Raw genomic sequence first — 13,584 nt, 5'->3', positions numbered from 1 at the left:
ACAATGGTGAGGTACCTCACATGCTCAAGCCTGGGGCAGATGGGTATTCATAGACCACAAAGCTTCCATTACCTGACAAAGATGTGACAGCTCATTCTTAGACAACACCACCTGAAAGCTGGTTCCCCTTGAGTGAATCATGTCTCATCACATTGTTGTCTTGTCCAGAGTGGATAAAAGTGTCATTTCTGAGAGAACACGGGGAGAGAAATACAGATGTCTTTGACTCAAATGACAACGATAGAATCAAGGCCCTTTTTCTTTTTTTCTTTCTTTTTTTTTTTTTTAAAAAACATCACACATTCCGACAAACCCATTTATCCTTTTTCAAAATGTGTTCGTGTCCAAAGTTCTACTGCTCTCTATTTATCGTTCATTACCCTCCATCTTCTGCCCGCAGGCCCTGCCTGTGCTGTGGTCCTCTACTCCAACTGTAATACATTAGCGGGATTAAAATTCCTGCCTGCTTTCCTGTCTTCATCCCCCGCACCACAGCCTGCTCAATCTTGCAATGTGCTGTAATTTCTCCTGGCCTTTGTCCTTCCTCAAACACTCTATGTCCTACTTATTGACGTTTTCCAGAAAGGGCTCTAGTAATTGGTAGACACGCTCACACATCTGAAATAATATCAAAGGATTCTTATGTTAATCGAGATTAAAAAAAAAAAAAACCCGAATTAAAAAATCTGTGAAAGTTCCGTACACCGTATAACAAGCAGCTTCAATACGTATCCACCGATTAGAGTTAAGAGTACCTCTGTGCTGACCTATTGCTCGTCTAAAGTATGATATGTCCACTGCTCGTGTTGTAAAACATTACACACATCAGACTTTGATCCATTCTCAGAATTTTACATTATGTCTAAGGCACTTTCACCTCAGAAAAGTGAAACGTATTTACTTTGTGTATTCTCAAGCATAATTTCATCACTTTCTTCCGACACAGCATTTGGCGTATGGACAATATGTGATAAATTACGCTAGGTCCCCCTTAAACTGCAGTAAAGAAGCATTTACCTTCAAACAATGCCTGGCACCTTTAATTAATCAGGGCATTCTCACAGGCGTTCCCTCAAAGGATAAGTTACCTTGGGGGTATTTTTGAATAGGATTAACTAGGGATTTAGGAGCACCCAACCACTCGGGGACCAATATTGAATTTGGCCACATCATCTGGTAAACATTAGGCTACGCTCAAACTCTGTAGTTTGGAGGGGTGTTTAAAAAAGGGGAGACCAAAAAAACGTTATTCTCATAAAATACCACCTTTGATTTCTGTTTGTTTTTTTGTTTTTGTTTTTTACTGTGATCACCAGTTATATCGTTTATAGAGGTGCATATCCGGGTCTCTAGAGGGCGCTTCAGGGAGTGAAGAGAATTGAGTAATGGCTTAATTGCACTTTAACTTTACCACCTAAATATTAGGCTATAAAAAGCATTAACAAGCTTCTCTTGTCTCATACGCTGAACCTTTATTCAGGTAAAGGGTCAGTTACAGCAAATGCGCAGTCATTGTTGCACAGCCATCGCAACGAAGTTAAATGTGTTTTATTGAATCCCATCACAGGTTGGTAAATTCATGTGTATTACTCAAACAAATCTGCTAACTTAGAGGCCAATAGCCTGTTAAAGAGTTATAGTGAAGACTGTGTGCTTAAAGACGATGTATTTCACATTAAAAACGTGTTTGCTGGGAAATGCTTACTGGCGCTAAGTGCTAAGGCTAGAAGAATTAGCCCCGATCACCGAGTATACCTAAGTGACTGAATGGCGCGCCAACAGGACGATGAAATGATGACGCGTCGCATATGAAACGATATGTAGGTATCCAAGATAACAATAGTTGTTACGGTCTGACCATGGCTGCGCAAGTAAGGATGTTCCCAACACATATTGTCATATGAATTAACACAGTCTCTCATGCTTCAAAATAAAGCCAGTTTGTGTACTACGTAGTTGAGCAGCATAAGCACAGTGAACAGGGATTTGCTTTTTAATTGATTTGATGCATTCCTTATATTATATTTCTAATGTGATTTGTTTGTATATCTGGCAACGAATATAGTTTCTCTTGTGGTATTTTATTTGAAATGTATACGTGTTAATGGAAGACTGTGTGTGTCACCTTGTACCGTGGACGACTCAGAGCACCAGATGCATTCTGGGAATTGATATTTGTTTGATAATTGATTATTCTGGCGTTAAAATATTAACCACAAAAAGAATGAACTATGCAGAGAAAAGCCACTGGCCCCAAGTATAATGTGCTTTATTGAATCCCATCACAGGGATAAATGTCACAGAGCCTCGCTCGGACCCGGCGCGGCTGTAACAGTAGTAACAGTCGCGCTAATTCTCCACTCCCCGTGCAGGTTTAGAGGTATCTGAAATAACATTGGCAGACACTTTAAAGGTCTGAATTCAGTGTTTAAAATAAGTTAGATGTTTGTTTAACTCTAACCTGCTGAGTTAGTCGGTAAACACATGGCAAGAGTTGGAGTGTTCTGACCAGTCCTAACGACAGAGATGTCAACACCATCGGAGGGGGCGTTAAGTTTTCTCTGGGATCGGGGTGGGGGGGTCCAGAAAGCGGGTTAAGAGAAAACGTAAAGTTAGTTAACTCAGAACAAATACTAAACCTCCTAACAGAAGAGCGCTATGGCTTCATTCTTCTACCAAAACAAAGCCATGGGGCTCTTCTAGGAGGTTTAGTAGCCTATTTGTTCTGAGCTGACTAACTCGGAGTTTTCACTAACCACGCGCTCTGGAATACCCCACTGATGGATTATTTTATTGTTATTTATTTACATTCTGTCTAATTTTTCGTTATTTAGGCCTACTGCATACTATGCTGTCTCTCACTGTGTCTGTCCTCTCGGACCCTAGTAGAGCAACCCGAAGTATAGAGAGAATGTCTGCTGTCTGCTTCCATCTATTGACGGTTTGGGGAATGGTTCTGTTGTCGGTTCTGAAGAAAGCGAAACACGACTCATAAATTGAGGGAAATATGTAACATTTCATGAATATGTCAGTTTTTAAAAATGTGGAGTAGAAACACGCGTGGAGGCTCTGCCGCTGGCGTAGTTTAAAAAAAAAGAAAAGAAAAAGACTACGCTCTTTTAGATCGTTCCAACGCATCAAAACTTTAGCCTACACTGATAACAGTCATTCCAACGCCTCAAAACTTTAGCCAACATCGATAACAATCATTCCAACACATAAAAACTTTAGCCAAAAATGATAACAGTGCCTATCCTCACGCTCATGTGTCATGTCTGAGCAAAGTACAATGGTAAAAATTACATAGATACTATAAATGTAATAATAAGTCAGGCCATACTATTCAAAGCAAGGAACATTCACAATGTGTATGTGGCCAATCCAATAAAGAACGTGAGGCAGGTAAGATGGTTAATCACCAGCCCTGCAAATGAAATTTGATTCTGCAGCGTTTTCTAATTTTACAGCCAGACAGAGCACCGCAGCCTGCTCTGTCACACCATGATGAAATGTTATACCACTTTTACCTCTGTATTTATTTATTCATTTATTTTTTGAAGTTCTACGCTCTCATAGCACGTACTTTAAATTAAAATGCGAACTCCTCAGGCATTCTGTTTTTGTTTGTTTGGGTGTTTGTTTGTTTGTTTAATAGGGCATTTGAAACATATAGGTTAACTCTCCCTAAGGTACACATATCACAGGGATAATAGGCCAAATTTATGCTTTGCCATAGCACCAAATTTATACTGTGTCATAGGAGCAAACCCGACTCATCTGCATGCTACTGTAATTTCAGTACATAATGTATTTAGGAATTTAACAATATGGCATTTTCGGATTATCTCCTGAGAGATAGCAGAGAGAAGGACACAACACCGCCAGCGCGCCGTGTTTATCTGATTGGCTTCCCACCTGGGCAATTCCCACCAGACAGGGGTTATAAAATAGACCCCCCCAGCTGAGAAAGAATGGGACACGATTTCCAGCAGGTCAAGGTAAGTGCGAATACATATTTTACATTAAGTGCGAATGGAAACTGATTTTCGTCGCTGTGCTGTGGCTTTGTATCATTGTATGAACTGTATGAAATATTCTTAGTGTTTCATTTTTACGAAAGTGGGGTTTTATGAGAATCTATTGTCTCTTTTAGATGTGGTTGATTTGGATTAGCGGTCTTGTAAATTGCCTCTTGGGGGCTGCATATGGTAAGAGATGTCCTGACTAATATTCTGCTGAACTTCATTATTTTTTTTTTTGTTTGTTTTTGTTTCGTTTTGTTTTTTGAAAATAAAAAGCATAACCATATTTGCCAGTTTGGTTTTCCTTTGCTTATTCTGTTAACAATAAATATTTGCAGACAATTTACCAACTGCTCTTTTCTACAAAATTCTTTTGCCTGAAAGAGTTCATTTTGGAAATGATCAAGTAAAAGAAACTAAGTTCTTATCTCAGAGTCTACTCATTAATACCCATATACATATGTCTAGGTTTGCCTACTCGTATGTTATGACAAAAACTGCAATGAATAAAGTTCTCTGGATCCAGCTGTAAAGATATATGACAGGCATGTAATGTCCTAATGCCTGATCTGAACTGAAAATCTGAATGAATCTGATTTCCACATAATGAATTGAAATTAGTCGCTTTGGAAGCCATGTGTTTCATTTTTAATGGTCTTAAGAGCCCGACCGATAAATCGGCATGCCGATATTATGGGCCGATATGAGCTGCTTGCAGATAAATTGGTATCGGTGTTTATACTGATAAATGACGATTGAAAAGGAGAAGGAGGATGTATCATTCAACCATGTTATGATGTTCTTGTCCACCATGCCTGGTTTTGCTGCAGTAACGTGAAAACCGGTACAGTCAGTCAAACATCAAAATTAGGCCTATGTTTAATGTTACGGTAGTTGAGCGGTGTAGACTAAGCTGTTGACAAACTTGATTGTAGGTGTGTTTATGAAACAGCGAGGTCGTTCTAGCGAGTAAACAAACAACGGTCCTGTCATTTCTCCCTCGTCTCTTCTGAAAATTCTCCCTGGCAACATCGCTTACAGCAGCACATAGCGCTTTCCATTGCTGAATTAAGTTCCCGACAAAGCAAGATAATGCCACGTTTATCAGTGGAAGACCGTTAACGTTAATGAGCGATTAAACTGTAGCATTTAATTTATTCGGCCTCAATGAAGCAATAGTAAATATATCTGCGACTCACATGTGTGCAGTTATAGTCGGTGCATTGGAAATTATTAAACCAGAGGGGACACGTAAATAAACGTGAGCTGAACAAGTATCCAACATGGCTTGGTAGCCAAACAAAGTTGACTAGTATCTCTTTCAAACGTGTAGTGTGAAATCCCAAAGTCGCAAGTCCCCTTTATGACATGACTATACTCGTGTAGTATTAGATGCAATCAACAGCAGCCTTTACTCTAGCTCACTATATCAGTTTAAAGTATTATTTATCAAAACTTTGATATATTTTGTCATACCTTTGTTCAATGCACGACTTATGACAATAAAACAAGTTTATTTTAAACTGCATTATGTCATGTTATCTTTGTGAGGACTCTTACATAACTACACATAACAAATGTGAGGGAAAATCTTTGTTTATGTTATGTGTTTCGGGAAAAAAAAAAAAAGAATTTCAGCCAGTATATCATTATCGGATTTTTAAATCATCAAATATCGAAATCGGCATTGGTCTGAAAAGTACTATATCGGCCGGGCTCTACTTAAGACCTACACACATTAATGTAAGTCTTGGTTAATGATTTCTGACTGGCAGGGGCGGAAGTGTGCTATGGGAACTTGGGCTGTTTCTCTGATGACAACCCATGGAGCGGTACCGTGGAGAGACCGATTGCACGTATACCGTGGAGCCCTGAACAAATAAACACCCGTTTCCTCCTCTTCACAAAACAGAACCCCAACGCCTACCAGGCAAGGCAGTCCATTGTAACCATAACATGGGGTTTCAGTAGTAACGTAACAAGGGGGAGGGGAGGGGGTAATCAGTAGTAACTGTTTGAAGCAGTTTGTACTCTGCAGGACATAAAATGTTTTTCTTTCAAGTGGTATCCATCAGTAAGTAAATATTATTTTTTGTTGCCCTGGCCTATGCCATGTGTAATCTTTAAGGGAAGGCCAAGAGGATGAGTTTGGTCTAAACACTTAAGCACTTCTTAAACTTAGGCATTTCAGTGGTAAGATGGAATATCATAGATGCTTTTCAACTCTCAGTAAACTATAATTTTACTTTTGGCTTTTGTCCCCACAATGTGTTATGGATGCTTTACTGCGTTTTTTTTTTCTGATTGTCTTTAGCAAATCAGAGCGGACCCAAACATTGTGTCAGCATCAAACTATAGCCCAGCAAGAAAGACTCGTTTCATTATTCATGGGTTTATTGACAAAGGTGATGAGAACTGGTTGTTGGACATGTGTTCGGTAAGAAAAGAGTGATGCATTTTTTATGCGCTAGCATTTTTTGGCTGAAAATACCAAACAGATTTATTTCTATTTTTTCCCATTTATGAATTCTTTAAGGGATTTATCTGCACTGTTGTTTTTATGCACCAACATGTAACTTAAAATCCTAGAAGTTTTTGGAGAAATTGAAAGTGTTGTGACAGTATGATGTGTTTTAGCTTATGCTGACAGTCGAGGACGTTAACTGCATCTGTGTGGACTGGAAAGGGGGTTCACGGACTCTGTACACACAAGCAGCCAATAACATCCGCGTGGTTGGGGCTCAAATTGCAGAACTGGTCACTCTGTTTCAGGTATGTTTTACCCATAAAACAGTATCACCGCATGTCATAACTAACATCCAGGTCTAAATGGAAATAATTAACGTTCACTCCTTTTCACTGAAGCACAGTTCACTTTTGATGAACAAACTTCCATGCCGCTCAGGCGAAGGCACAGAGAAAACAGCTGAAGCATGTGAAATCATTTTAACACAGATCGATGCTGTCATCCATAGGCAAGAGGAGCTCTCTCACAAGTCTCCCACACCGAAGACCAAAGTGGCAGATTAAACTATGATATGATTACGGCTTCTGTTTTCCCTTCCCACAGACCTCTTTCGGTCAGAAGCCAGAGAATGTCCATGTGATTGGACACAGCCTGGGGGCGCACTGTGCCGGAGAAGCTGGCCGAAGGATCCCGGGGTTGGGCAGAATCACAGGTAACGCAGGCTCTCTCCATGGAGCTTCCGAACTGTTTTCATTCTGGACTTCCATGGAAGGACACTGGGTCATTTCCGGACCAATATTTTTAACTTCCACTCAGGGAAGTCGTGTGTGAGAAAGAAGAGGTCTGATGGCAGAACAGGGGCTGAATTATCACTGTTTACAGTACTTATAATATTACCGTCTTCACGTATTGTATTGGTCTGGTGGCGTATTTCTATTCTTCTCTCTCTCTCAGGCTTGGACCCTGCTGAGCCGATGTTTCAAGGGTGTCCCATCTTGGTGCGACTAGACCCCTCAGATGCCAAATTTGTGGATGTCATTCACACAGACAGTCTTCCTCTCGTCCCTTACCTTGGTGAGAAGCATATGCAGCGTTGAGCTTCTTGTCCTGTCGTCGTTTTCATGATAGGATGAATAAAAGCCACAGTTGTTTAGCTGCCGTAATCAGTGCATTCAAACTCATTATGCTAAGAATTTTTCTTTCTTTTGAATAAACAAGTTTAATACGTTTTAATAATAATAATACGTTTTTTCAATGTCACAGCTCTCAGAAGGCATATGTAGGCTGAAACCTCAGTTAAAAAAAAAAAAAACAGAACGAAAACAGACATTTTCATTTTTTCTCTCAGGTCTTGGAATGTCCCAAGCTGTCGGACACATCGACTTCTATCCCAATGGAGGAGAAGAAATGCCAGGTTGTGACAAAAATATCATCTCACAGATTGTGGACATTGATGGAATTTGGGAAGGTGAGAGGTGCAAACACATATACAGGGAAAACAACGTGAAGTCTAACATTTCAGGGCCTGCACATCTAAAGACTACAAAGTTCTACACGTAGCACTTTACAAATGAAACAGACTGACAATACAGAGTACAGATGATAGACATGTTGTACAGTTATTGACCCTGAAATGCCCTCACCTCAATAGAAACGGAGAGGCCTAGTACCAGGGATGTTGCGTAAGACAAAATGAAAAGTAGAAGGATCAGAAAATACTAAAGTATTAACCTGGGTTTTTATAGTTGTAAAAATGAATCACGCAATGTTGCTTTCTTAGAACATCAGCATGACCACCAATGGAAAAGTCATAAAGAAGCCTACCACGGTTTTTCCACTTGAACGTATGCAAACAATATAGATTTTTTTTTTTTTTTTGAAGGCGACAAGCTTCTTTTGAAATCTGGTGGGGGGGGGAGTTTGGTGGAGGGAGGGTTCAAGTATCAGCATTTATATCATACCAGTGGCATGGCATGGGGGCCCACAGCTGAATCTGCCCTTTTTGATCCAGTAGATAAGAGAGCCTAAGGGAGCCACCACCACATAGCTGGAGATCTTCAAACGCCTGGTACTTGATCCATACTGTGAGAAAGCAACACACAGCCTAGTGACCCTTTTCTCTTTCTCTACCAACACCCCTCCCCCTTTTCCCCGTCTCTCTCACTCTCCCTTTATCTTTCTTTCTCTCTCTCTTGTTTTCATGGTTTCTCCCTATCAGGGACTCGTGACTTTGTGGCCTGCAACCACCTGAGAGCCTACAAATACTACAGTGACAGCATTGTGAACCGTGACGGTTTTGTGGGGTATCCCTGCTCCGATGACTCTATGTTTGAATCTGTGAGTGAGATTTCTCCTTTGCCAATTGTAACAGCCCCCCCCCCCCCCCCCCCAACACCTCGCTTACCCAGCCATCCAAGCTGGGCTTGTCATTAAGGTGTCGGTTGGATAAGGCATAAGGGTATCCTTGTTTTTAAATATGACTGAGGCTTTCAGATGGATGGTAAGGTATCAGAGGCATTGGGGGGGGAGATGGTGCATGACAACGGCTGGGCCGTGCCGCAGTGGGGGGGGGGGCGGGGGGGGGGCTGTGTGCAGACCACCTGTCGTCGCTTGTGACATTGATATGGCTGTGAACTTTTTCTATGGTTTTAGATGTTGATTCGCCAAGATTGCTTTGGGCACAGCCCCAGCAGACGGGCTTCCCCCATGCTATCTGCAGGAGGGCCAGTGTCTGCAGCTGTCCCAGTTAATGACACTTTATCCCCAGTTTGGGATGCTTCCCAACCAAACAGCGCCGTGAGCAAGGAGCGTGACCTCATTTGACTATGTCCCCTAAGGGAGCAATGTCTCCTTGTTCTTCTTGTAAACGCCCTTGGGTGTTATTCCTTCGCCTAACTGACAGCTATAAACTCCCTCTGTTCCCACACTGTAAAGCAGTGTAAACCACTATCATCTTCTTCTGCGGATTTATAGGGTGCTGATCTAAAGCACGTCCAAGTTCAAAGTGAAACAGAAAAAGCCTGTTAGATCCCCCCTCTTTGCTGTTGGGCACTTGACACTGTGTCGATGTGGACAATGACAGAAACTGTGTAAGAAAAGATTCTTACTCAGACATCGGTATGTCACAATACCAGAAATTTAGTACTCGATACGAATACCAGTGAAATTCCATGATTCTCAATACCCAATTCGATACCACGGTAAAATTCAAAAACAAAACAATAAATCCCATGTACCTCAACATACACTCCTTTATTAAAAACATTTAAACATTACAAAACAGTTACAAAACAAAACAGTTGCTGACTTTGCTCCTGCCTCTCCTGGTTGACTCTGGCTGATCCTGTGAAAGGAAAATTTTCAGATTTCAGTTATCAGGTATAGCTCGATGACTGTGAGAAAACAGCTGAGGCTGCACACGCAATGTACTAACACACACACACACACACACACACCTCTATGTACTCAGAGTGCAATCAGTAGTTTAAATTTACTGAGGTGGTGACAGAACATTTGTCCGGAAATATTTATTTAAAACGCTAACGTTAACATGAATTGAAACTTACTCCTCTTGAATTCTTTGAATAAATCCAGATGTCTGTCTTTGAGGTGTTTTGCCAAATTGGAAGTGTTTTCCCCTTTTGTCTGAAAAGTTCGATGGCACCGTTTGGTGTACTGGTTTTTGCGAATTTATAATTTATCCCTGATGATTCGCCTCAAACGCATAGTACTTCCATACACGACTCCTACTGTTTCTCTTTTCGACGAGTTGAGGTGGATTGCATCCCCTGTACCTATGATACTGTAGAAAAACGAGTACTGTCACATTTTCAGAATTCTGGCATCGACTTGGTATCGAAGTATCGGTTCTCGTGACATCCCTACTCAGAGAGACGTTTCAGAGAGGAGGCGCATAAAATACTAGAAAGTGTCAATGTTTCAATAATACATCTTTTTTAGTATTTCGCCATCTAAATGGTTTTAAGGAGCCAATGTATGCTTTTGAATAATGTAACTTAATCCTGATAAACACTTCAGGCAAACAGGTACTAATTTTTAAACTTTTAAACATTTCAGCCCAAAGCACAAACAAAACTTCTTTCAAGTAAAATGTTAACATTTCATGATAAATCTCTCTCTCTCTCTCTCTCTCTCTCTCTCTCTCTCTCTCCCTCTCTCTCTCTTTCTCTCTCTGTCTCTCTCGCTCTCATTATCATTTTTTTTGTCTTTTTTTAAGGGAAAGTGCTTCCCCTGTGCTCCTGGTTCATGCCCTGTGATGGGGCACTATGCCGATACCTTCAAGGTGCCTGCTGGGGTGGACAGAATGAAGTTCTATCTCAACACAGGCGATGCTAAGCCCTTCGCACGTACGTGCTCTCATCATAAACTCATGAATATCAGAATAAGGTTAATAAGCTTCTAGGGTTCTTTCAGTTCGTCCAGGGATTCACACTGAAAAGAAATTTCATTTTCTGTTCTTTGGAAATCCTTTTTGGACTCTTGAACATATTCCACGTGTTTTTTTATACACAACTTAATCCAGGTCATTTGAGATGTATACCAGATTTTAGAGATGATCATTTCATAATTGCACACCTTTGTATTCATTCAAATAAGATTTGCAAACTAAGGAAGCAAGAGGCTTTGTCAATCAAACTTTGCAATTAGTTCACATCGGTATCATGCTGATGCTTCACTGAGTCATTACGTTTTTCCTTTTAATTACTCCTGGCTGGTATTCTCATAGCCTTCCAAAGCACTCACAGTCTCGTGGAGATATTTAAAGAGAAAACAAGGCTTCCAAATACCGGTGAATTTGCATACAGTAAAGCTCAGACACCGAACAAAGCACAGTATCTCCTCAGCATGTTGTCATTGTCTTTGGCACATAACTGTATAGAGTACATCAATGTGGAAATGTGGAAAGGATTTAGAAAGAGCCTTTTTGCAATATGGAATGACAGATATGCAAACTGCTTAAGCACAGGTCTTTGTACATGGCTGACAGCTGCTGCGACACTGTCGCCATAACAAAATGCAGCCAGCTGATCATATCGTTTCATCACACACACACACACACACACACAGACACACACTCTGAATGGCTCACTGGATAATAGTTAGCCCCTTAAATTTTTGATTGTAACGAAAACCGAAATAGAACCTGACAAACCCGATAGCCACTTGGATTCCTCTCGGTTGTGTGTCATTTTTTAATTAGAGAAAGAGAAATGATATTTCTTAATTATTATTGATTACTAATAAACCATATGTTAAGCTGAATAGTGCAATGTCATTAATGTGACAGTATCTTTGGATATTAATCATGCTTTTAGGTTATCGTTATGAGGTGAAGGTAACCATTGATGGCTCTCTCTACACTTCGGGATACGTGAAGGTGGCATTTTACGGAAGCAATGGAAACACTTACCAGTATGAAATTTACAGGTGTGTGCAGCAGTCATAGCGAACATATTGAACTATATATTGAAAACAGTATGTATCTAAGTATATTTGACACAGGTTAAAATCATAAAATTGATATGTTAGTATGTTATATAATGTTTATGTGTAGTGCATCTATATGAGAATATAGATATTTATTAGTCACAAGTTTACAATGACAGAAAACAAAAGGGCAGTTATCGTTGTGCGTTAATTCACAGTATTTCTTAAAAGTTTGTTAAGATTTTTTTTTCTTTCTATTTTAAAAGTGGTTCCCTCTCGCCTGGGAAGTTCTTTGGGGCCTTTGTTGATGCTGAGAAAGACGTCGGTGATCTGACCCATGTGAAATTTCTCTGGAACAACAATATTCTCAACCCTCTGCTGCCCAAGTATGGTGCCAGCCGGATTGAGGTACTTCGAGGAAAGGACAGAAGCCTGTAAGTTCAGAGCCAGAACATTTTTACATTTTGAAACTATTCATTATGCATATATATATATATGTGTGTGTGTGTGTGTGTGTGTGTGTGTGTGTGTGTGTGTATGTATATGTTTATATATTCTTATTATGCATTAATATTAGCAGTATGTTTAACTTGAAGCCTGCAGTGACAACAATTTCAAATTTAGCACAAACTGTTTTGTATCTTGAGTAAAATTTGATACCTTCATTGAACGACAGTAGGCCAGTGAGCCATTGGGGACACTAGAGGGCAGCATAGTAACACATCTGTGTGAAAACATTATGTAACACACAAAATTAATAATCTGTACACATCTCTTTATGACAGGTTTGTTTTCTGTGGGAACGAAGTTGTTCGAGAGAATATCCTGCAGACTTTGAAACCCTGCGCAGCTCAGTAACACAGAGAAATTAAGAAATTATGGCAATAATACCTTCACCCAAATGCCAACCAGCAGTTTAAAAAGAGTTTGAAAAATTATTGGATGCTTCTACAGCTGTACCAGTATTTTATTTCAGTGCTATAGCATTTTGAGACTCTCACAAACACAATGTGGGGACGAACTTTGTGCATCTAAGTAAAGATTGAACTGAGCATGAGTAGTGTGCAAAAGACCATAGAGCAGTTGACCATTTACGACTGCATAAACATGATAAATTGGGTTATATTCACAATCAGACAAAAAAAATTAAATAAAGACATTTGTGCATATTTTTAGTTTTTTTCTATGACTTCAGGTTCACAAGATCATCTACATATATTTTCAGTAATAGAACAGAATCTGAAGAAATTAAGATACTGACATTTCGGATTCTGGTAACACTTTCCACCTGAGACACACATACTGAGCTTAGCATGTGGACACACGCCTGAACCGTTCCAAAAAACCACGGAATTAAACACTGCCCTGTTTAGGAAGAAAAAGTCACTCAACAGTTTCCTTTCCTTTTTTTTCTCTTGCTGCCAAAGTCATTGTGGAGCCTGATTAGATGGCAGCTGTTTTTTTTTTTTTTTTTAAATGAACGACAGGGTTTTTTTCCCCCATTTGTGCTTCACACCAAAGGAGGTATTTTGTAATAAAGAGGAGGCAAGTGAAAACATTGAAACGAATGAAAATTACAGGTTAAATAGGGGCTAGAGGTCTTTGAATGACAGGTTTGAAAAGAGTATTCATTGCACATACACGTTA

The 13,584-nt window shown here is 40.0% G+C and overlaps 1 protein-coding gene across 1 annotated transcript; it reads left to right on the top strand.

Annotated features, from left to right (window-relative positions):
- Positions 1-4,153: 4,153 nt before the first annotated feature.
- Positions 4,154-12,795, top strand: LOC115810468 (pancreatic triacylglycerol lipase-like). The gene is made up of 12 exons (XM_030772399.1): positions 4,154-4,208; positions 5,798-5,952; positions 6,337-6,459; positions 6,660-6,794; positions 7,093-7,201; positions 7,444-7,563; positions 7,838-7,957; positions 8,708-8,826; positions 10,727-10,856; positions 11,826-11,937; positions 12,204-12,371; positions 12,723-12,795. The coding sequence occupies exons 1-12, from the start codon at positions 4,154-4,156 to the stop codon at positions 12,793-12,795; spliced, it is 1,419 nt and encodes a 472-aa protein (XP_030628259.1).
- Positions 12,796-13,584: the final 789 nt, after the last annotated feature.

This window comes from Chanos chanos, chromosome 4 (genome assembly GCF_902362185.1).
Source record: "Chanos chanos chromosome 4, fChaCha1.1, whole genome shotgun sequence".
NCBI lineage: Eukaryota > Metazoa > Chordata > Actinopteri > Gonorynchiformes > Chanidae > Chanos > Chanos chanos.
The sequence above is the reverse complement of the archived record's forward strand: the minus strand, read 5'-3'. Positions and strand labels throughout refer to the sequence as shown.

Bases quoted from the DNA above. Each gene is read 5' to 3' on its own strand.
- LOC115810468 (XM_030772399.1), top strand. From the start codon at position 4,154: ATGTGGTTGATTTGGATTAGCGGTCTTGTAAATTGCCTCTTGGGGGCT. The intron at 7,202-7,443 runs GTAACGCAGGCT...TCTCTCTCTCAG, and splicing joins GGGGTTGGGCAGAATCACAG to GCTTGGACCCTGCTGAGCCG. The intron at 11,938-12,203 runs GTGTGTGCAGCA...CTATTTTAAAAG, and splicing joins TACCAGTATGAAATTTACAG to TGGTTCCCTCTCGCCTGGGA.